This window comes from Mytilus trossulus, chromosome 2 (assembly GCF_036588685.1).
Source record: "Mytilus trossulus isolate FHL-02 chromosome 2, PNRI_Mtr1.1.1.hap1, whole genome shotgun sequence".
Taxonomy (NCBI): domain Eukaryota; kingdom Metazoa; phylum Mollusca; class Bivalvia; order Mytilida; family Mytilidae; genus Mytilus; species Mytilus trossulus.
In genome coordinates, this window is record NC_086374.1 from 79,587,599 (window position 1) to 79,613,624 (window position 26,026).

General features: G+C 31.7%; 1 protein-coding gene across 1 annotated transcript in view; it reads left to right on the forward strand.

The window, feature by feature from the left end:
• LOC134706019 (uncharacterized) overlaps positions 1 to 24,316 on the forward strand; it is a 40,408-nt gene extending 16,092 nt beyond the window's left edge. The window contains exons 11-21 of the mRNA XM_063564729.1: positions 2,132 to 2,308; positions 3,520 to 3,990; positions 5,228 to 5,383; positions 6,039 to 6,200; positions 14,064 to 14,247; positions 14,534 to 14,736; positions 16,274 to 16,441; positions 16,989 to 17,222; positions 18,334 to 18,504; positions 19,164 to 19,355; positions 24,018 to 24,316. Coding sequence (XP_063420799.1) covers positions 2,132 to 2,308; positions 3,520 to 3,990; positions 5,228 to 5,383; positions 6,039 to 6,200; positions 14,064 to 14,247; positions 14,534 to 14,736; positions 16,274 to 16,441; positions 16,989 to 17,222; positions 18,334 to 18,504; positions 19,164 to 19,355; positions 24,018 to 24,316 — 2,417 coding nt within the window. The remainder of the gene's footprint in view (positions 1 to 2,131; positions 2,309 to 3,519; positions 3,991 to 5,227; positions 5,384 to 6,038; positions 6,201 to 14,063; positions 14,248 to 14,533; positions 14,737 to 16,273; positions 16,442 to 16,988; positions 17,223 to 18,333; positions 18,505 to 19,163; positions 19,356 to 24,017) is intronic.
• The last annotated feature ends 1,710 nt before the right edge of the window (positions 24,317 to 26,026 follow it).

Genomic DNA, 26,026 nt, shown 5'->3' on the forward strand with positions numbered 1-26,026 from the left:
GTGACACCAAATCGCATGCACAGAAGCCGTCCCGCTAGACCACACGACCACCTGGGCTCTCAAAAAAAGAGCTTTCGCTGGCCATGTGTTACCTTTCCACGTCAGTGTTAATCTAGCGGCGTACTACAGTACATGATATATAAGGCATGAAGATGTTATTGTTACAGATCAGCTAAATTATCTATAGTAATGGATCATACAAATTAATGTAAGATACAGTCACAGAAAATAATTATATTCATAAGTACGTCTGAGTCAGTGACAACCCTACAACAGATGTATCCATCGGATCGCCATCAATGATGGTGATACATGGCTGTGTACATAATGTATATACAACTCGTCTAAACATCAACCCAACAATGTTAGATCTGTAAATTTGCTTTCGCAAATTTTTGGTTCTTCCATCGCCGGGATTCGAACCCATGCTACTGTGATATCGTGACACCAAATCGCCTGCACTGCAGCCGCCCCGCTAGACCACACAACCACCTGGGCTCTCAAAAAAGAGCTTTCGCTGGCCATGTGTTACCTTTCCACGTCAGTGTTAATCTAGCGGCGTACTACAGTACATGATATATAAGGCATGAAGATGTTATTGTTACAGATCAGCTAAATTATATATATATACAAAGTAAACTATCATTACCGGTCAACACTCCCCCCTATATACAGAGGGAAACAAACTTAAATGCAAAACATCGCTGTATACGCACTGATCACCAGTTTTTCGATAAGGTAAATCAAGAAAAACGGTTCGAAAGCACAAATCTAATAAAGTGTTATTCGTTATCAATTAAACTCTTAATAAAGAAAAGCGGTTCTAATTTTTGCTGACGGACTGCTAGTCTATAAAGATAAAACAAGCTCTTCAGTAAATGTTTCGGTTCGTTAATGATTTGCAACTTGTTTCCATCTTTGTTACTTTTCTGTTGATAAATCAGGGAATTATTTATTAGTTAGTGTCCAAACACCCTCAGACAAAGTTGTCTGTCTTGACTTTATATTCATTTTGGAATTCTGTCGATGTCCTTCGGTTTCGTATCGCTCATTATGTATTGACGTTCTAATACTTACATTGCTTTCGAATTTGGGAGTGTTGATGAGGTATGTCAATCCATTGAAGAGCTGTGAACGTACTATATTCTACAGTTCTTACTCAATTTGTACCAAAAAAAAAACATACTTTAAGCTGGAATTCTATTTAAACAATTACTTATAATTGAATAAAAAAAAAACTAAATTGCATCTTAATTAAGTTATCATCGGTAAACATCGAAAAATCTTATTGTCCACCTTTTCAGAACTATTTCCTCTGTTCATATACATTGTGACCGTTTGTGTATACTTTAATATGCGTAGCTATGTTGAAAGACGTGAATAATGTCAAACTATAAAAATACAAATTGTATAGTCTCGATGAAAACCTTGTAAGATTTTAGCTTCTTGTGTTTCAAACTGAGTTCGATTTGGGTACTCGATGAAGACTGTAAACTCTGACATCACGCACAAAAGTTTTACCATCGATCGGAACAGTTCGTTTCATTTCTATCATAATTTTGAATAATAATCCAATATTTGAATTGTCTTTGATTCGAAACAAATCGGACAAAATAACAAATGAAGATCTCATCAGATGTCAAGTTGACAACATCATAATAAAAGAAAATTAAATTAGTCGAAAGCTAAATAAAAAAATGTATAAAGTAATGGATTCCAAGTTAAAAAAGAAATTGCTGTATATCAACATTTGATTCTTTTTCCAAAAAGAAATGTACATTTATCGGAATTCATGACAGATAAGGGTGTTTCATCCATTTGAGAAATTTGAAATAGAAGAATTTTGGTCTAGATACAATGTTATTTACTAAAACATAATTAGATGATTAACAAACAACCGAACCCTTAGGTAAATTCAAAACGGCGAACGACCATATAACATGACAAAAAAATAACATAAAAGTAAATGATTTCCATGAAGAAGTTTTCATGTATGCTTTTGGAATATATTAAAAAATATAGGCTTGCAATTCAAAACATTCTAATGCATTGTGTAAGGACAACACTGACATGAAGAAAGACAAATTTGAATTTCAAGTAGAAAAACCTTTTTTTTTTAATGTTTTTACAGCATGTCCTGATTTACCACCACCCGCTGGAGGTGCTTTGGCATGTTCCACGGCTCTGGGTAACGAAATCTGTACAATGTCATGTTCTGATAAATACCAAGTAGCTAAAGGAACATCTATATTATATGTTTGTAGTGATGAGCAATTCTGGCTGCAAGGAATTCCTCCGAATTGTACAGGTATGTCTATCATTTTGGAGAACTTTAATATTTGAAGGAAAAGATACCATTTATTGTAATCATATTAAGATAATCTTTACATATACAAACGAAAATTTGATTCGGCGGCATGGTAATAAACATTATCATCCTGACGACTGACAAAATATCTGAATTGAAAAAAAATGTTTGAAAGGTATACCATATAGTTGCCACTATACATCATGTTCTGTATATATGTGACAATCATAGATAAAGTCATCGAGGAAAGATATTACATCGACCACTGGGAGCTTACAATGAATGTTGTACCAGGTGTATGTATAAAATAGCTTTGAATCAAGATATTATTTAATCTTGCAATTTCCCCAAACATCTGCCTTTTTATGAGCTCGAAACCCGAATGAAAAAAAGAAATGTTGCACCTGGCAACTGAAAATTTTATGTATGAGTGTATAAACCAGGAAAATACAAGCCGAATAAGGTTTAATTTATACTTACTTATTACCAATGTTATTTCAACTGATCGGGCGGAGCTTACGTTTTAATTTGCAGAAGGACAGTCTATGTGAAGATGTGTGTGATAAGGATGATTGCCGTTATAACTATAACTGATTTCTAATCACCTAACAGTGTCATCAAAGGAATTTACAAAAGAATGACTGGACACTTCATTTTATTCTAAAATACCTATCTATAGATGGACTGGTTTATTATGAGCGAACCGGTTAAACTCCGCCCAGTCAAGTGAAATAAATTGAGTAATACCTTGTTTACTATAAATGTAGTGTTCTACATGTAGGATTCTTCCGAACACTCTAGGAGAATCATTAACTATAGTACGTATTAGCAAAACAGCATGCACTTTGAATTTATGTATAAATGCATTAGTGACATGATGTGATGACTGCTGTACCCATATATTATGACTTTTCTACCTATCATGTCTGCTTAGTTTACGCATCGTTTTAAATATAATGGAATTTGATACGACTGTCATACAAGTGAGAGGTGTAGCGCTATAAAATCGGGATCAATCCACCATTTTCTACATTTGAAAATTCCTGTAACAAGTCAGGAATATGACAGTTGTTGTCCATTCGTTTGATGTGTTTTATCATATGATTTTGCCATTAGATTAGGGACTTTCCGTTTTGAATTTCCTCGGTTTTCAGTATGTTTGTGATTTTTTTGATACACGAAATACATCGTTTTATGTTTTTTTTAATCAGACAGAGTTCATCCAGCGAATGTAATATTGCCCGGTGAATTATTTTACTACTACTCAGGGGATTGTTCTGACTCTACCGTTCAAGACAGTATAAAGAATAATTTTGTAGACGTGATGAAAAATCTTGAGGGTACTGATGGATGGGATAATATTTGTCCAGATTACTGCACTGTGGAAGGGGTGACTGTTACATGCGGTCCTTTGAATGGTCGACGCCGACGGAGCATTTTCACACGGTCAACAGATAAAGAAATTGTAGTTGATTTTAAAGTTTCATCACAATGGGAGACCACCAAAACCCTATGGCAAAATGAAGACACACTAAACGCCTTGGGAAACTTAATAAAACTTGAAGTGTCAAATGGAGCAGTTGGCGTCAATGGAACTACTACTGGAAGTATGACATTTGGTTGGATAGAATTCCCATGTGAAATTGGTCAAGAACCAGTTTATGAAACTGATGCTAGATGTGGTGATTTAACCAATTGCAATCTGATGACTCAATCAACATATATACACAAACAAAATGTCAATTGTTTGCCCAAAATTTATCTATTTGATGTTAATTGTATATTGGTCTACCTAAAGTTCAATTTGAAGTTAATTGTATATTGGTCTGCTTATAGCTCAATTTGATGTTAATTGCATATTGGTCTACATATAGCTCAATTTGATGTTAATTGTATATTGGTCTACCTAAAGGTCTATTTGATGTTAATTGCATATTGGTCTACATATAGCTCAATTTGATGTTAATTGCATATTAGTCTAACATATAGCTCAATTTGATGTTAATTGCATATTGGTCTACATATAGTTCAATTTGATGTTAATTGTATATTGGTCTACCTAAAGTTCTATTTGATGTTAATTGTATATTGGTCTACCTATGCAGTTTGTATCTGTGGTTATGTTATAAACAAATTTAATATTATTTGGTATATACACGTGAGTAATGTCCAGATGAAAGCTTAATGGTAGTCTAATATTTTTAGCTGGTCAATATCAATATGTCATGACGATTTTTATCATTTTTGCATCATATTATCATTGAAATCTGTGATATTTCATCTACTTAATTTGGATATCATCAATTTTGAGATGAAGATGTTGATATAACGAATTAATTGACAATTTATTAACATAGGCACGCTGTGAATTCTGCAAAGTTAACTAGTATTCAAAGCTAAATTTGCACTCCTATTCAAAAGTATGAGTGGCTCTGGTTGTGCAGAAAGACTACTGTGAGACTTAAAATGGTCATAGTTCTAGCCCCCAGTCGATTATTTGTATAATTTTCTAACTAATGTGTAAATATAGAAAAAATACTGGATTTTTATGTGTTTCGTTTATCACATTACATGGCGTTAATAATATGTCAATTTCTTAGGAAAATGCCGGAATTAGTTCACGAATATGACAGTTGTTGTTTGTTTTTTAGTAGGACACTGCGTACACCGCTTTATTTTCTTTTGGTGTAAAAAAAAAGATAAACCTTTTTGAGTAATATCACGAATATGTATTCATGGTTTTCAATTATGTATCATCTGGTCCTAGCTTATTATCCCCAGACTGCTAATTTAGTGTTTTTTTCCGTATAAATAGGATATTTTCAAGAGAATTGTCACCTTGGAAAAACATTGTTGTCTTGAAGGTAATTAAATGACAAGCAACAACCCTAATACACATTGACTTATCAATGCTTTCAGTCGGTTGTCCCCCTGGCAAATATTTGCAAGACGGCAACTGTATTGATTGTGACAAAGGCTACTTTCAAGAGAAAGAATATCAAATAAACTGCACAAAATGCCCAACCGGAAAATCTACAGCAGATAATGGGTCAAAAAGTGAAAAGAATTGTAAAGGTAAATGATTAACTCTCATATTTCACTTTAATATAGATGTAACAATTCAGCATGTAACATATTGTTTATTTGTTTTGTTTAAGGATGTTTGCTACTCTATTTAAAAATAACAAGCTTTTTAAAAGACTGTTATGAATTAATAGTATATAAATAAAGAAATTAAAAAAGTAGAAAAAATGGGGGGTTCGTGTGCTCGTTTTCGAGATATAAGCCATTGAAAATTTGGCGGGAAATAATTCTCTCTAGATTTTTCATATATTTAACATTGGCACCTTATCTGCTTCAAAAACTATAAAAAAAAATAACAAGAATAACAAAATGCAAGCAATCGATTTAAAAGAAGAAGACAAGACAAACATAATTATATATCACATGGCTACGTGATACTGATTAAAAAAAGTAAAACATGAAAACTACAAATTAAGAGTAAAGATAGAATGAATTATCATTACTTCAGAATGTTATACTATGCAAATAAATATAATTTTTGTAGACATAATAGTGAATCTTTTTCTGCAAACGTTTTTTTGCTTTGGGAAGAAGGAAACAAGATAGTACATTTCATACAAAGGAATTGATGCACAAATGCTTACATGGGAACACATTTAATTTTTCTAAAAATTTATACAGCTACGTTCATTTTGATACATTTCAGATATGTGTCCTCCTGGAACTTATTCTAGCACAGGTGTTGAACCATGTTCACCTTGCGCTCTTGGACAATACCAGTCTATGTATGAATCTACATCATGTTTGTTGTGTGATTCATTAGAGTTTACTAATTCAACAGGATCTAAAAGTAAAGAGGATTGTCAAGGTATGTGTAAATGATGTTCTAACCTATATCATCAATATGAATTAAATTTAGAACATGCACTATGTACAAGTTTGCTGCTAAACTATTATTCATATTCTACATGCTTATACATTTATCTAATAGTAATCTTAATCGAATACATACTCTTTTTTTAAGAGCCAGTCTTGGATAAAACCATGCAAAATGGTCCAAATCCAAAATATTCCAATCAGGCTGATATTTTGTATTTTAGATACCTTATATGTAATAACTATTTGTGCAAAATATTTTGAAAAAATATTCAGCCATTATTTGTGTATGCCGAACATTCGAAAATTGTCTATTTTTGTACTGACAAATGGCCATTTTAAGCCCATTTTAGGGTATTTTGACCTAATTTACAGAAATTTGTTTAGCTTAACGATAACAATTATCTTAAATAACAACTTGAAATGAAAGGAAATTATGATAATTCAAAAAGTTGTGAGATTTCTCAATACCCCTACTGACAGGTTGAAATTGCATGGTTTTGAAGAAGGGCAGATTCAGCAAAATTTGTATATTTTTAAAGGCTTGAATCTTGTAAGATCATGTTTTATTTTCAATAAAATGTAATATTTCATGAAGCTTATATATTCATCTACAAAATGCTAGAAAATGGTGCTCGGCAAATGATACCTTATTACGATAAAATAATAATTAAAGATAGGCGTGATGACCATTTTGCCGATTTTTTGATTTTTTTATCTGTTTCAATAGAAACTTTTCAAAAGTATGTGATAGTCTAAATATTAGAAAAATAATGACTGAACTAATGTTAACTGGTTATATTAATTGAATAAACCAAGTTCAACTATTTTTATATAAGAAAATATCCTAAAGGAGTAAACCCGGGGAGACCGCTTTTTTGCATTTTGTTCCCCTAATCTGAGCATTTTTACAATATGTTTAAAATATTAACCTATTCAAAAGAAAAAAAACTTTAGTAACTTAAAAATGGGCTGTTTAATTTACAATACTATGCACACTCATCAGGTAATATCACCATGAGTTCTTCACAAATTTAGCATTTTATAATAATCTAGTTTTTAGACGCTTTTTGTCTAAATCAAAGTGGCCTCAATTGAGTTCAGTCCTAAATTTTTAAAACATGTTGTATTTGATAATGATTCATAAATTTGAAAGCCTTGTACATTCATGTAATCTATTCCCAGAAAAGAGAAAGATTTAATAGTTTTGTGAATTTTATAGAATTGTGCCTCTTACCTAGAAAGTGCTATATTTTCTATATTATGATACAGCTTTATGCCAAATATAAAGAGACTACTCCTTGAAGTTCCTGATAAAACTGCAACTGAAATTTTGAGACGCTGACATGAACCAGTTAGTTATTATCAATTTTGGGAGAACAGTGGACATAACAGTAATGTTAAGTTTCCTCCTAGAATGTAATCTCTAGCAATTTGAGGCTTGGGAATAAGACATGCAAAATATAGTTGGCCTATTACTAACAGCTGAGACAAACACAAATATTTAAAATTGCAATAAAATTTATTTCATAACCACATGTAATAACCAGATACTCCACAGGGCGCAGCTTTATACGACAGCAGAAATTGAACCCTGAACATTTGGGGCAAGTATGGACAGAACATTTAAGCTTGATATAGCTCTGAATTTGGATTGGGATTAAATATTTGACACAACACAATGAGTGTGGTCTAAGAACTAAAACTTAAAAACTTTAAAAAAATTAATTTAACATTTACCTATTATGGTCCAATATCCAAAATCTAAATGCATGGTTATATTCAGCATATCATAGAACCCCAAGAATTCAATTGTTTGATGCATATGAAATCAAATAATTTTCAATTTTAGACCCTTAAGACCTCAATTTGGACCAATTTGATAACCGGTCCCAAATATTTAAAAACTAAATACATGGTTAGATTCATCATATTGAAGAACCCTATATATTCAATTTTGTTGAAATCAAACAAAATTTAATTTTGGACCCCGATTTGGACAAACTTGAAAACTGGGCCCATAATAAAAAATCTTAGTACATTTTTAGATTCAGCATATCAAAGAACCCAAGAATTACATTTTTGTTAAAATCAAACTAAGTTTAATTTTGGACCCTTTGGACCCAATTTGAAAACAGGACCAAAAAATAAGAATCTAAATTCACTGTTAGATTTGGCATATCAAAGAACCCCAATAATTTATTTTTTTATGAAAGCAAACAGTTTAATTTTGGACCCTTTTTGGCCCCTTATTCCTAAACTGTTGGGACCAAAACTCCCAAAATCAATCCCAACCTTTCTTTTATGGTCATAAACCTTGTATTGAAATTTCATAGATTTCTTATTTCTTATTTATTTCTTATTCCAGACATAGATTACCTTAGCCGTATTTGGCACAATTTTTTGGAATTTTGGATCCTCAATGCTCTTCTCAACTTTTTACTGGTTTGGCTTTATAAGTATTTTGATATGAGCGTCACTGATGAGTCTTATATAGACGAAACGCGCGTCTGGCGTACTGAATTATAATCCTGGTACCTTTGATAACTATTTACACCACTGGGTCGATGCCACTGCTGGTGGACGTTTCGTCCCCGAGGGTATCACCAGCCCAGTAGTCAACACGTCGGTGTTGACATGAATATCAATAATGTGGTCAATTTTATAAATTTCCTGTTTACTAAACTTTGAATTTTTCGAAAAACTAAGGATTTTCTTAATCCAGGCATAGATTACCTTAGCCGTATTTGGCACAATTTTTTGGAATTTTGGATCCTCAATGCTCTTCTCAACTTTTTACTGGTTTGGCTTTATAAATATTTTGATATGAGCGTCACTGATGAGTCTTATATAGACGAAACGCGCGTCTGGCGTACTAAATTATAGTCCTGGTACCTTTGATAACTATCTATTTACTTATACTAAAGTTATAGTGCGAAAACCAAATGTATTTGGATGACGACGACGATGACAACGACAACGTCATACTAATATAGGACCATTTTTTTTCAATTTTGCGGTTGTATAAAAACAAATATACACAGATAAATGGTTAAACTGTTGAGCAGACATACAATTACCCTACCACGTCCACTTGTATTTTTGTCCATCGGATGAGCTAAGCCATTTTCAACTGATTTGTATAGTTCGTTCTTATGATTTACTGTTATACCACTGTCCCTGGTTAGGGGAATGGTTTGGATCTCGCTTACATGTTTAACCCCGCCACATTATTTATGTATGTGCTTGTCCCAAGTCAGGATCCTGTTATTCAGTGGAAGTCGTTTTTTTATGTGTAACATATTTGTTTTTCGTTAATTTTTTATAAACTAAAGGCCTTTAGTTTTCTCATTTGAATGTTTTACATTTTCCTATCTGGGCCTTTTATAGCCGACTATGCGGTATGGGCTTTCCTCATTGTTGAAGGCCGTACAGTAACCTATAGTTGTTAATGTCTGTGTCATTTTGGTCTCTTAATTGTAGACAGTTGTCTCATTGGCAATCATACAACATCATCTTTTTTATATTGTCATTTAAATGGTAAGATTTTACTGTTCATATACATGTAATATTATTGTGGTCTACATTAAAGAAAAACGTGCAAAATGGTCTAAATACAAGTTTTTAGTCATGAATGAACATGATGAAGGTATTAGCAAAATAGAGTAATAGTATGATAGATCTAAAAAAACGTTTCACATAATAAAGTCATCAATATCTATTTTAACTAAATATTAAACAATTTTGCAGCATCAGAGTTGAACATTGTTTGATAAAAACATGCATTCTGCGAGTAATACATGGCAATACAAAGTCCCCAACCCGTTACAAATCATGGTAATGGAATTTGATCTATAATTTGTCATAATGTAAACTACATAAAAATATCGAGACAAAATCTTCCAGAAAAACGTAAAAACTTGTTGAATTCTGATTATCTCAGTGAATTTTCTATGTCCAAAGACAACAACTCTGCACACAGTTATCAGACTGGAACAAAATTGAATCACTAAATACCAAAGAAAAGAAAAAACATTCAAAATGTCATTTTGTCTTTAAAAAAATGAGTTATTTTCGTTTAAACAAAAGTCTTCTAATGAATAAGTATTTCATCAAAAAATTAATTCTAGAGAAAGCGCTTTAACTGAACAAAGAGAAAAGCTTAAAGCGTGAATAATGAATTTGACCTGTAACTTATCATAATAAATCATATCAAAATCTACAAGCACAAAAAAGTCTGATTTGCCAAACTGACAGATATACAGACTGACAGACACGCAGTGCAAACCTAAGTCCACTTAGACGTTAGCCGTTAGGGGACTAAAAATCAAAATCTTAAAGTATCAACAAACACGAAAGAGATGCTCTTTGGAGAGGGAACATTCAAGATAATTTTGGGAAAGCTTTCGAATTTTGAAGAAGTACTAGGTTTACCTCAAATGTCTTTCTTTTATCGTGAATTAATCTGAGATATAAATCAAAAACTTTTATATGGCACATTATATATGCAAACATAATCTTTTTTCGTAGATAAAAAAAAATGTGGCTTTTTTACATACGCTCTAATAGACACAACTTTCTTATCAAGACACTCAATGAGTGATTGGCCTATAATTGGTTGCATTCCAATCAAAAGCTTCAAAGAGGAGGATTTTTTGAAGTACAAGTATGTTCACTTCTCTGTTTCATATAACAAGTTTTTTAAAAGACTTTCATCAATTGAATGAACGTGAAAACCAGCAGGGCGCAGATTTATACAACCGCAGTGGTTGGACTCTGAACACTTGGGGCAAATTAAATATGGTCACAATGTTCAAGTGTGATGCTGTCTGAATTTGGATTGTAATTGAATGTTTGACAACAAAAAAAAGGTTTTTGTTACAAAATACTGTGCAATTCAAAATTTGAAAAATCTGAAATTTGAAAAATTAAAAAAAAATAATTAAAAAATCCCTTAATTTTTTTTACCCCCCCCCAAAAAAAAACCTTATTGAAACCCCCCTTTCAGCAATAACCTTTAAAAACAATACCATCCCTTTCTTTTTAGTATAGAACCTTGTAGTACAATTACAGAGAGATCCATATACATGTACTTAAACCCAAGTTATTGTTTGGAAACTAGAAATGTGCTTCTTTTCGGCCCTTTTTTGGCCCCTTATTCCTTCATATTTAGGGCAATTAATCCAAAACTAAATCTCAGCCTCCCCTTTGTTATATGGAGCATTGTGGTACAGTTTGAAAGAGATCCTTACAATAACACACAGGTTATCGTCTTGAAATACGAAAAATGCTTGTTTTGGGCTCCTTTTTGGCCCTTTATTCCGAACTTTGATTCCATGACCCATTTAAAGGAATCCAAACCTTCTACTTGTGGTTTTAAACATTATGATACAATATCAGTGCAATTGAAATACTTATACACAAGTTATTATCCTTAAACTATAAAATGCTTGTTTTGGGCCCCTTTGGGGCCCTTAATTCCTAAACGGTAGGGACCATCATCCCCAAAATCGTTCAAAAGCTTCCTTTTGTGGTATTGAAATCATAAAGATCTATACACTTAAACTAAAGTTATTGTCCAAAATATAAGTCTACTTTGCTCAGCTTTAGTTAAAATGTTAAGGGCCAAACATATTACAATAGTGCATTTTATAGATATTTGGGGGCATTTTTCATTATATGCCAGGCTGAAAATTTTTACTTGTCTTAGAACTGATATGCACCTTTGAAAAAATCCTGAAAGTTTAAAAAAATAAATATTATCTTGAGAGAAAACACCTACTGAGTACATGTACTACATGCAAGTTTTCTAATACATCTGTTGCACGAATCTCTCTGGCAACCTGCCAAAAGGTAAAAAGTATGTCAAAATGTATTTTTTCTTTTCTTTTATAATGTTCTTTGCAAAATATAACAAGATAATGCCATATTTAAAAGATATATCAATTATTCAGACCTTTAAAAAGTACCTAAATTTTGGTGATTTTTTTGCATTATTTTTTAATAATTCACAAATATGCAAATAAGGCTGTTGGAAAAATGGAAAATAGTGTGAATTAACCAAAAAAAAAAATGTTTATCTTAACTCCTAAATACCCAAAGATTTTAAAAATATATATAAAGTTGCAAAGTTATTACTACCAATTTGGACGAAATTTAAGATTTTGCATGGTTTTATGGCAGGCTGGCTCTTAATTCTATTGGAACTTGGTTGAGGACGGCTTATCGCAATTGTCACTATGTGGTATGCTTGCAAATAAGACAACTCCCATCACGAGACAAAATGCAACAGAAATAAACAACTAAAGGTTATGTTGCGGCCTTTAACAATAAGAAAAGACCATACTGAATAGTTAGCTATAAAAGAGCCCAAAATAACAAATGTTAAACAATTAAAACAAGAAAACTATCGGCCGAATTTATGAACAAAATAATAAACGAAAAAAAATGTCATTAAAAAACAAACATAATAGGAATCAACCCCTTTTATACGTGATGTCGATTTCAACATTAAAAGCGGGTGCATTATGAATATTTACTAACAGTTACTTGTGACAGACACGTTTTGTAAAACAAAAGACAACATAAACGAATTTGATAAATCCTATGTTTACATCTAGAAATTGACAATGAAGTCGGTTGGAAACAAAACTTTACGACAAAAGAGATGATTTCAGCTTTCCAATTGTGAACTTTCCATTTTTAAGTAGCAACATTCCAGCAGCACCTGCATACGGGGTATATATCTCCCAATTGATACGATATTCCTGTGCATGCATTTCCTATCATGATTTTTTTGATAGAGGGTTGCTGCTCACAAGGAAGCTATTAAACCAAGAGTTCCAAATGGTGAAGTTGAAATCATCCCTTCGTAAATTTTACTGCCGCCATCACGAGTTGGTTGACCGTTATGAAATAACCGTTTCACAAATGGTATCAGATATGTTCCTAAAGTCATAAGTACAATCCCCTTCCCTTTCATGAATGTGACCTACCGAATTATACTAATTACCAGTTTGTTATCACATAAGCAACACGACGGGTGCCACATGTGAAGCAGGATCTGCGTACCCTTCCGGAGCACATGAGATCACTCCTAGTTTTTGGAAGGGTTCGTGTTGCGTATTCTTTAGTTTTCTATGTAGTGTCGTGTGTACTATTGTTTGTCTGTTTGTCTTGTTCATTTTAAGCCATGGCGTTGTCAGTTTATTTTCGATTTGTGGTATATTTCGTCCCTCTTTATAAATACATACAGTTTTTAGACAAATCTTATCCGGAGTTTAAACGAACCAAACCTTAAAAGTACGTACGAAGACGTGTCTATCCGGATATACATCACATGACTCTTTAGTCTGACTTTTTTCTTTGACCTTAATTCACAGTACATAGCGAAAGGCAGCTTATACAAATGTTACGGTCCCTTGTTTAAAATAGTAGCGGATCGAGCCCAATAATTCTCCAATTCGTTGCAAACCTGCTTCCATGTGACCATCAATGATGTATATCTCACATGTAAATGTCTAAATGAAAGGAAACAGATGTTAAACAATGTTCATGACTTTTAAATAAATTTCGAATAAAATAATCACGTGAAAAACCTTAAGGTAATTGTATAAAATCAAACAAAGCTTGATCCAAGTTAACGTCTCTTGCTACGAATAGGTCGCCCGTCATTTGAATTCCAACTCTATATAAAAGAATTCACATTACATATGATACAATCTATAAATTTTAGATCAGATGAACGTTTTGTATCGATGTCGATTTATTGCGGTCCTTGTTTAGAAATTTGTTTAATTTTTGTTATATTTCTGTTGTTGTTTCTTTTTAAAAGTTTTACAACGTTTCATTACAGGGGTAGATTTAACTTTCATGGATGATGAAGCTTCAGTAAAGCTTGGATCATTACTTAGTAGTTTAGACAGCTTTAGTATTGGACTATTCATGAAATGTCCAAATACAACCAACTCGACACTTCTGTTTTCGATGGCGAATTTTAAGTTTTCAGTTGGAACTGTAGCAGTCTTTACTGTAGCAGAGTAAGTACTTTCTGAACGAAATATTCAAACAAAGTGTAAAATAAATTCAATATTTTATTTAGATTTTTAACACCCTACACACTGATCAGCACAAAGTTTTTGACTCTTTCCTTCAAAACTGCACCCAGATAATTTATTTAATAAGTTTCATTGTGCTGTTTAATCATTGGGAGAAAGTCCTTAAATATTAAAGCATGTTAATGATGATGAAGATAATGAAAAACAACACCAACAACAACGGTTATATAAATCAAATATTAATAAATATATTTCTGAATATTTCTAGACACTCTTTTCACCATGATGCGTCTAATGAGGTAAATTTAAGAAAATGGTCACATATAACTTTAACATGGGACAAAAACTTAAAGGAAGTTAAGATGTATGGGAATAGTGCTAAATTGACTTCTTTCGTGTTAGATGCTGTAACACTCCAGGAAGCTGCTATCCCAATTGGAAGTTTTCTTGAAATAATGTCAACTAAGCCTGGTGAGTATTTTCTTTTTCGTTCTATGTCAGTATGAGTATTTGATGACCAAAAAGTTTTCATTGAAGATTTGACGCCATTTAATAAATATCGTCTTTTTATTTATTCAATAATATTGGAAGCGCTCATTTTATATGTGATTTCATATGCACTAGTTTGAGAATGTACTGCTTTCTGAACAGTTGTGTACATTGGTAAAACTGAAATGGACCAGGTACTTAATATGAAATATAAGATACATACGTTTGACCAACTGATTTAACAATCCATATGATCGTCTGTGTACTTGTTTTATGATCGAAATGTTTTATCATGCAGCGAATGGTAAAATATATGCCGCAATATCCATACAATGTATGTATGAATTAGTCTTTTGGTGCGTCCTGAACAAATATAAACATTTATTGATAAATATCACTGAACGACCATTTTCTCTATCATTTTTGTATTGATTATTTGTTTGTACCTACATGTTTTACCATACCCTCATTTTGAGTAGACAGTCTTAATTAATATGTATGAAAACAGGTTACAAATAGATATATGGGATGCGTTAGTATAGTTATCTAAGTTTAATTGATCATGTCATATGAATTCATAAAAAAAGACATATGTTCCTACAGCATGACACTTTTAAACATACATAAATGAATAAAATACGAGAACTGACAATAAATAAACTCGTCATAGATACCAGGATTAAATTTTGTATTTTTGCCAAGACGTGCGTGTCGCATTGGAATTAAAACTCCAATAGCAGTGGCATCGACTAAGTGGTTGTAAATAATCTCATCATAGATACCAGGATTGAAATTTTATATTCACGCTGGACTCGCGTTTCGTCTACAAAAGACTCATCAGTGACGCTCGAATTAAAAATTGTTAAAAGGCCAAATAAAGTATGAAGTTGAAGAGCATTGAGGACCAAAATTCCGCAATTTTTGCCAAATACATGCAAGGTTATCTATTCCTGAGGTAGAAAAGCCGTAGTATTTCAAAAATTCAAAAATTTTAAGACAGCCTAGTCTTACTTTAAATAACACACCAACATGCGTTTTGACATTATTCAAATGTTATGCAAAATGTGTTTTTGTTTTGTTTACTCTTTTACACAATAGTATAAATAATTTAGTTAGAAAGACAATGTATAAACCTTGTTTGCTAAAACAATGTGATAACCAACATAAATTTATTTGGCTTACAAAACAAGTTATCATGACGGTGACTGCGCTCATGAAAAAAACAAAAGCCATTATTCAATATATCATTAATGAAGCAATTGTTATCAACATAAACTGTGATGCATTCACCTCGTCTTGAGTTAGGCAACGTCGTTATATCTTTTAGAGTAATTAAATCAAGTCAATATCATTTCTAAACTTCTATGTAATATATAAACACTTTCTCTCATTTAATACGTAATATATGAACCTGTCATGAACTGTATCTATGATCAATATTATCTGAAAAGGTTCATGTCCACGTCAAAGCCCTTAATTCATAAATATTCCATTTGAGTCTTAAAATAATTGTTTTCAGGGTGTGCGATCAGTGGTCTATTTCTAGTAGCAAGGGTGCTACCAGAAAACGAAATTAGTGCGCTCAAAGATTCATGTGTAGCATCAGTATCAAATTCTGTTTATTCCATGAATGATGTATTTACCTCAGATAGGACCGGAACTGAATTATCACCCTCAGGATGTGATGGTATTATATAATATTAGTTGAATTTCATCTTTCATCTTATGTTTCTTTGAATAAAAAAGTCATAACGATATGAATGTGTGTCTATTTGTAAAGATATTTGCTGAACACCATACTTTCGTTATGTTGAAAGGATTAAATCAATCCAATTGAGATCTGCTCAAGCGAAAAAAAAAATTGTGCGAGTTAAGATTGGCAATCTTTTGCTCAGGCAAAATCAGACCGAAAATACCAAAGGGATAACAAAAATTATAGTCGAAAAGAAATCGAAAAAACAATGGCAAAATATGAACATTATTTCATGAATTTGTGGTGCATTGCAATGGAAATCATACGTTCATACATGTATTCTTTAAAAAAATTCTTATATGCACCCATTCGATGACAGCTCAAGCAAAACATCGGAAATGTAAAAACAAAATGTCAGAATAACACGTAAATAAACTAACCTCTGCATAAATCTGTCTATATAAGTATTTCAAAATTAGAGTTTACTCTTTTTGTTTTTTTGTAGTTCATATATCTAATAATGAGTGTATATAAATTGTAGCAATAGACGAATGCGAAAGCAGTCCATGCGGCAATGGCAACGTGAGTATAAATAAGAAAAGTGGTTACGAGTGTCAATGTTATGGTGGCTACACAGGAATAATTTGTCAAATTCCACCAGATTTTTGTGCTTCAAATGACTGCACTAATGGTGCATCATGTCAATCTCATTTTACAAACTACTCTTGCCTATGTCCAGCGGATTTCACGGGATTGTTGTGTGAAACAAAAATAGGTAATTACAATATAACTGGTCTACAACACTGTTAACCAACTTATTTTCGCTGATACCTTTTTCCTTTCTAAATGAATATGCGGCGATTTTTTTTTGCAAGCTTCTTATATCCGTGGTGTATTTATTTAAAGGAAGATATAAGTTTTACATATTAGCGTAATATTTTTATAGTAAAAACACTTTCACTTATATCTAATGTTTTTTTCATTTTTTTTTCCATTCTTAAAATGTATGATACTATGTATGTGCGGTTACAATATGATATCGCAAACCAATAATATTGCATTGTTTTTATTTTTTTTAACTTTAACATTTGAATCACTTCACCGTAATTGTTATGCTTAAATATCATATCATTGTTGTAATTCAAAAGACATTTAAGTAACTACGGCTTTGAATAATCACGGAAGAATAATTTGATACTTGATTGTTAGTTAAAAAATGTCTTTGAAACTATACAGAAATAATCATGAACGGATAAATCCAAGTTAACTTTCATTTTGTAGCAGTCAAATCGGTTAACATACTTTTTGGAATTGCTTCTATTCCGCCATGGTTATACGCCATTCGCTGATCACTCATGATAAAAAAGACTGCTCCTAACCAGACCTTTGAACATTTTGCTTTGAAATCAGGTCATTGGATGGGTCCAACTCGGACAAGACTTCCGAATTCGTTTTAAATTTGCCGGTATTTTATGCTGGTCCTCTAGATCTCGTAAATGGGTCTTAGATTAAATCTGCTTTATAACTTGTAATATTCTTCATAATATTATTTCTTTGTATTCATGCCAATTTATGTTATTTTTTAAAGTTTAAAGTTTAAAAAGTGATCTGAATTAAGATGATTAGATAAAAGTAAATAAAAAAAATGAAAACAACAAGTTAATAATATTCCTTCGTCCGACGCATTTTTCTGGATTTAACTTCACCAAGAACGCTCAAAGCCAAATATTTGAAAAGCAAGGATGTTTTAGATCCGACAATATCGTGAAGCTTTATAACCGAAAAGAATATGAAATAGCCAAATCCATCTAAATAAATTGAAAGTCCTACATGTTAATCCCATTTTTATAAGAAACAATTAGTAAATATTTCTTTTAAATCTGTAGTGCATGGAAACTGGGGTTCTTGGATTAATTCATCTGATTGCTCGGTTTCTTGCGGCGGAGGATCACGTACAATGACTCGTTACTGTAATGACCCTAGCCCTGGTGTGTATGGTTTGGACTGTGTAGGAAGCAACACGTCACAGAGTATATGCAATACTGATGACTGTCCAGGTAATATGAATTAATTTTTTTTTAAACAATATACTTTTTCACATTTAACTGATAGCGACCTGTTACTTTTAGATCGGCGTATCAAATAATCAGTAATTTATTTAATCGTTTGATCTGTTTGAGCTTTTGATTTTGCCATTTGATTAGGAACTAGGGTTAGAGGAGGGAAAAAGGTATCCAGGTTCCCGGTACTACGTTCCAGGTAATAGCAAATTGCCATACTCTCTCATGTAACATACTGAATATTGCGATCGGGAACCAGTCTAGGAAATAAAGCGTCTGCGCAATGCTAGACGATGTCATAGAAGTATGAAATATCCAGCCCCGCTCGGGTAGGAGGTAAAGAATCAGATCTACTGTTACATTGTTAGGTGGATTTTTATGCACATTATAGATATATATAACAAATAATTTTGAAAAGTAAGATGAATTTTGCATCTCGGTTCAAAACCGATATTCGTGTCTGCAGCGACATTTAAAAAAATAAAGGATTTGGAAGTTTGTGAAACCCAAAACAACATTAGAGAAATTCATTGATTGAAATACATTGTGTATACCTCAAACCAATAGATAGGACATGTTATTCATTCAAGTAAGCATGCATAATAATATATAAATATATAAACTGTTCGTGAAAAATATATTCCACTATGTTTCAGTATGTCCACCGTATTACACAGTCATGGAGTACAAAAATAGTTTCAACTGCTCTACAGATGCTGATCTAATATCATGTGTTGTTAACTGTAAGGATGGCTATACCTTTGTAAAAGATTATTATCCACTTGATAAATATGAATGTGGGCCTCAGACAGGTCACAATTGGACAGCAAGACCTCCGCCGTGTGCTTGTATGTATTATTTTGCAAGGAATATATTATTTGGAAAACACTGCTTAAAAACGCTGCCCAATATTGAACTTTTGATGCTGACAAACATCACACATCAGAAGTTTAGAAGCTAACACTAGTATAATAAATTACAATTATCGCAAAGTTTAATCACATATGGGATAAATACTTCTCCCCAATCTTCAGTTATATAATGTTCCTTAAAGACGAGCATATCCTGCTTCTCAAGTGGCATCTGTCAAATGATAAAAAAATGAAATTTGGTCAGCATCAAAATTCAAAAAATAAAAATACGAGAAAGGACAATAGAAATATGTATTTGTTCATTACGAAACACTTACTTTTACAACGATTAACCAATACATAGTTGCATTGATGGTATTTGCAAAGATGACAGCATTTTTAGGCTGACAATCAACAAACTGTTGATGGGACAATTTTAGTGCTTCAAAAACATTAACGTATAAAAGCACGAAGAAAAAAAGCAACTTCGATATGCAAAAGCTGTTAGAAGTTGATGTGTGTTTATTGCTTTTCAAGGAAATTTGATAAAAACTAGTTCCCGGCAACATTTAAAGAACTTATTTATTCTTTTATAATTATTCACATGAAAATTATAGAACTAACGATTTGGTAAAATTTCAATTTAGTCCCTTTAATTCGATGACGTTTTTGTATATCTATCCAAAACATCCAAAAAATCCTATCGAACAAATCTCTTCTTAAATAATTTGAAAGCTTTTTAAAAATCTGATCCCAAATGTATTTACTGCAACTCATAAAGGCCTTATTCCAAAATGTAAAAGGTTACTTTGCTAGATTAACAAATGTGACGAGAAGATTAAATCACTTGTTTTCTTCTTGCCAACAAAGGAGTCTTTGCCTCATTGACTATGCTCCCATGACATACCGGGCATCTCCTTAGTCTATAAATTGGTCACAATCAATTTTAGGGCATTTAGTTTAAAATTGGTGTCAGCAATGTTTTCTATGCAAAAAACATGGCCAATGTGACTGCAAATAAAACATAAGTGTAAAGTTATATTTGGTGTTTACCCCAAAAATTATTACACACAGAGAAATACTCGTAACTACAAATTATACGCCCCTTATATTCCTTCATTCTTTTTTGCTTTATTTAAAAATTTCAGTTGACAACAAAAACGGCCTAATTACTATAAAGGAATATTCTATCCTGTTTTTGCATTTTGCAATCGTCTTGCAAGCTTAAAAGAAATGGTTAAAAGAAAATAATATCACCAGTATATCTATAAATAAGTCAACATACATAAAATGTCGAACGACTTCTAACAATAAGTATCATTGTTTTGTCACTTGGAGATTATTTTGTAATCAATTGCAGATTTATAAAACCTGTAGACATGAACTAGATCAGCAAGTCACGTCTTGTTTTTTTTTAACAACATAATAATATTTATTCATCTAATCTTGCTTGTTACAAGTTTCACCAAGAGTCCAAGCTTCTCTTGATTTACCCTGTTACACTCCACTGATTATCCAGGGAAATAAACAGCTGACCCAACTTATTAACTTATAAAAAATAATATAATGGTTGTATAAGTTGTCTTATGTAGAGATTTATCAATGCTAAAAATTCTTTCTAATTGACAATAACATTGGACATCTTGATTTATATGCATCTATTCTTTTATTAAATCCCTTTTCAAAAATACTAAAGACATCAACAGTTTTTGTTCTCTGCTCGGATACATAGTATGACTTATATATAGAAAAACTTAATACTGTTAGTATATAATTAAAAAAATAATAATTACTATCTGTGATTTTATATCCAAATACCAGATGTTGCAATTTAATATCAAAATCTAATTTACTTCTTTTAAAGAGTTCATAGATTTTTTGCCAAAATTTATTCAAATATCTACACTTCAGAAAATAGTGAGCATAATCTTCTTCTTGCTTTCAAAAATTACACCTATCTGTCTCAGTCACTTTCCACTGCAATAACAGTTTTTTAGTTGGAACAATATAATGTAATAATTTCCATCTAAATATTTTTAATTTATTTCAGTCATATATTCAAAAACAAATTTGTACAATTAATTCATATTAAGAGTTTCTTGTATTGGTAGGATTATAAGCCATCTGTTTATCCCTATTGACGACTCTAGATTTATATTTATCAAAGAGTTGTATAACATTTTATTTGTTGATAATGTAGTCTCAATTAAATTAGTTTTCCATATGATTTTATTTCTCTGAATATTAATTGTAGTTTTGACAGAATTCTCTTTTTGAACCACTTGAATCCATTCTGCTGGTATAGATTTTTTTAATTTTTGAAATTCGGCGATCCAGTTTATTTTGAACTTAATCTCTGGGACATAATTTCAACAGCCAAAACAAATAAAAGAGCCGATAAAGGACAGCCTTGCCTTATTCCATGTGAATTTTTGAAAGTTTCTGATACCCACCCATTGTTAATAACACATGTTTGTATATCTGTGTACATTGCTTTAACCCAGTTAATAAATTAATCGTTAAAACCAAAATGTTTCAATGTTCCAAACATAAAATCCCATTCCAATGAATCAAACGCTTTTGTAAAATCAACAAAAACTAATGTCCCCTCAATATTGTATGAGTCTGCGTAGTCTATATATATAGCTATTTCATTTGAATTTGTCTCAAATTAAACCCAATAAATCTATATTTAACATAACCGGTTTGATCTTCATTTATAATTTTTGGAAGTACCTTTTTTAATCTTTGAGCTAGAACACATGACAAAAGTTTAAAATCTACATTTAGAAGGGAAATTAGACGGTAGTTTTCCAAAAGTAAAGGATCTCCTTTTTTAAATATCAAAGTTAATAAACTGGTACGTTGTGAGTATGATAAACTTTGTTTATCGTAGCCGGTATTTAGAACATCCACAACTAAAAATTTAAGTTTATCCCAAAATTGTCTATAAAATTCAACAGTTAGACCATCAAGCCCTGGTGATTTATTTAGTTTCATTATATAAATGCCTTGTGTGCACTCCTCTACTGTAACTTTTCCATCGCATATTAATTTATCCTTTTCGTCTACTTGGTTTTCTAGTTTTGTGTCATTGATATATTTTTCAGTTAAATTTTTATTTTGCAGATTTTACATTATACAAGTTTTCATAGAATTTTTTTATTTTATGGAGTAAATTTTCTTGATTAGTAATTAATTCCCCATCCTCTCCTTTTAGTTTGCTTATTGATTTTTTCACTTGCCTCTTCTTTTAAATTTCTAGACCGAGGAAGCAGGAATTGTTTTTTTCCCCAAACTCAACCCATTTTTCTCTAGATCTAATTTGTGCCCCTCTTGCCTTTTCATCATAAATGTTACTTAATTCTTTTTCTATATCTTTAATTTCTTTTTCCAAATTTTGATTTTCATCATTGTTTCTCTCATCTACAAGTTCCATCTTTTGTTCCAGATCTTGTTCTAAACTACGCATTCGCTCTCTTGTTAACTTCGCTTTATTTCTACAGTAGGTTGTAGTTACCTCCCTTACCTCGATTTTAAATCCATCCCATAAAAGCCTACAATCTATTGAGTCTTTTTTAAATGTATATTTATCAATTAAACTTTGTATACGTTCTTGATAATCTTTATTTTGTAATACTGAGATATTTATTTTCCAATACCCATTTCCTCTTTCTGATAACCCTGGCTTAAATTTTAAAAATACACGTTGGTGATCAGTAGACTGTATAATAGCCGGTTTACTTTTACACCATTCTATAAGAGGTAAAATTCTGACCCAATAAAAATCATGTCTAGTCTACTAGCTTGTGATTTGTCCTTTCTTCTCCATGTAAATTGCTGTTTATTTGTGTTTAAATTTCTCCAAACATCCGTTAATTAAGCCCTGTCTTGTTAGTTTTTTAATATTGCATATTTTTGCAAGAAGATATAAACCTTCTTTTGTAGTTTCCAATGAAGGTGCATTCTTTATATTTGGGAAGCTAACATCTGTCTATGTTTTATAAAAACTCTTCGATGAATATTGATCATGAGTTGTGACAAATTCTACACAATTTGTGTGCTAATGTGCCGTAAAGCAACCAACAATCAATCAATCAATCTTCAACTTTATACTTATTTGGTTTTATAACTATTTTGATCATAGCGTCACCAATGAGTCTTATGTAGACGAAACGCACGTCTGGAGTATGAAATTATAATCCTGGTACCTTTGATAACTGTTGTATGTGTGTGTAAAAGTAATGTTAAAAAAGAGACACGAAGTAAAAAAGGATCTTTCAAACTATAAGATAAAAATAAATTGACTACACCGTGATGACGTCGGGAGATTAAACCGAAAGGCAAACACCTTCAATCATTATATTAAATTATTCGGCCAAAGTTTTATAATTGATAGCATAATAAAACCAAGATATAAACCAGTTTATGCTTAGAATTGTATAGTAAAAGGGATAAGTTTTAGATACTGTAAATAAATCTCAGAAATAGCAAAGGTACATTAAAAATTACCAAAATAACTCCAATCATATGTTAAAATTCTTTGCATCCCTTTCAATACCCACTGTTGTTTGGAACCAAGCCACAAAAAGGTAAATTCGCCTGACATTGAATTTTATTGTCTTGACATTAAAGTCGTCATATATTATTTTTTTGTAGCTGGATACCGTCCAACAGGTATAACTAGTACAACTGTTGCAACTTACAGTGTTAATTGTGATGACCAGACACAGATGATGTCCACGCTTTCTACAAAGCTAGATGAACTTCAGTGTATTCAAAATCAAACATGCTCTTTCAAAACAGAGGTATCAGGATGTCAAAATATTGGTAGAAAGAAACGATCTTCATCATTTGAAGTGATCATTCAGTTATACACAGATTTTACACAAATCGGGGACTTGAATTTGCAGGAATTCTTTGCTAATAATATAGGTAAATCAATTGACACAACATAACTAAAATTGGTTGTACATAAAATATAAAAAAAAACAATAAAAGATTTGTTTAGCCTTTGCTTGTATCACTGTAATAGTTTTTTGGTCTTCTTTTACTTCAAAGTTCTGTTCTGTAAAATGTGCACATAAAAAAGGAGAAATAAATTCTTAATTCTTATGTATTTTTATTGCAAATATATATTATCATGATTATAGGTACCAAAAGATTTTTATACACGTTTATATAAAAGAATCAAACTCTAGCTATTTGCACTAAAACAAACTAAAGATCACATTGGTCTTATGTTGCTAGCCTAAGTCATATGTTGTCAATGTATCTGTGGTACATGTTGAATCGATCTAACCCTTGAATAGATTACAAAAAAGTAAAATCTATCTGTCCTGAAATTTTCAGATGAATCAGACAACCCATTGTTGGGTTGCTGCCCCTAAATTGGTAATTTTAAGGAAATTTTACTGTTTTTGGTTAATATCTTGAATACTATTATAGATGGAGATAAACTGTAAACAGCAATAATGTTCAGCAAAGTAAGATTTACAAATAAGTCAAATGACCAAAATGGTCAGTTGACCCCTTTAGGAGTTATTGCCCTTTATAGTCAATTTTTAACCATTTTTCGTAAATATTCATGATCTTTTACAAAAATCTTCTCCTCTGAAACTACCGGGCCAAATTATTCCAAACCTGGCCACAATCATCATTGATGTATATAGTTTAAAAATTATGTTTTTTTACCCGGCCAACCAATCAAGATGGCCGCCACGGCTAAAAATAGAACATGGAGGTTAAATGCAGTTTTGGTTATTACTCAAAAACCAAAGCATTTAGAGCAAATCTGACAAAGGGTAAAATTGTTTATCTGGTCAAGATCTATCTGCCCTGAAATTTTAAGATGAATGAGACAACTCGTTGTTAGGGTGCTGCCCCTAAATTGGTAATTTTAAGGAAATTTTGCTGTTTTGGGTTATTATCTTGAATATTATTATAAATAAAGATAAACTGTAAACAGCAATAATGTGCGCAATTTAAGACTCAAAAATAAGTCAAAATGACCAAAATTTCAACTAACATTTTCCACTGAAACTACACGGACAAGTTCATTATAGATAGAGATAATTGTAAGCAGCAAGAATGTTCAGTAAAGTAAGATGTACAAACACATCAAAATCACCTAAACACAATTTTGTCATGAACTGTCTGCTTCCTTTGTTTAATTCACATATACCAAGGTGAGCGACACAGGCTCTTTAGAGCCTATAGTTATATTTCCTCGGAGTTCAGTATTTTTGTGTTTTTACTTTTTATGGCTCTCCCTTGATACCATTATATGGTCTTAAGGAAACGATGATAGTCCATCGAAAGCGTTCGATAAATAGCTGACTCGTGTAATGAGACAGCCATATCTTTTTTAAGGTAAAAGGCACCTTTGTAAATTTCGAAAAAGAGCATGCTAATGCCGCTACAAGGCAGCACTCGCACCCGCGAAGTGGAAAGGAATTAATATAAGTTGCAATAATTTGTTTCACAATCCACTATAAAAAATATGTTTAAACTAACGAACAAATTTGATCACAGAGCGCTTTTGTTAACTTTAATGTCGCCGTTAACACCTTTTAATTGGCAGTTGTACGTCCGAGTTATTGTAAAAGATAGAAAAAAAATCATAAATTATGTTTTAAAGCTTTTTGGACGAAATTGAACCAAACTAT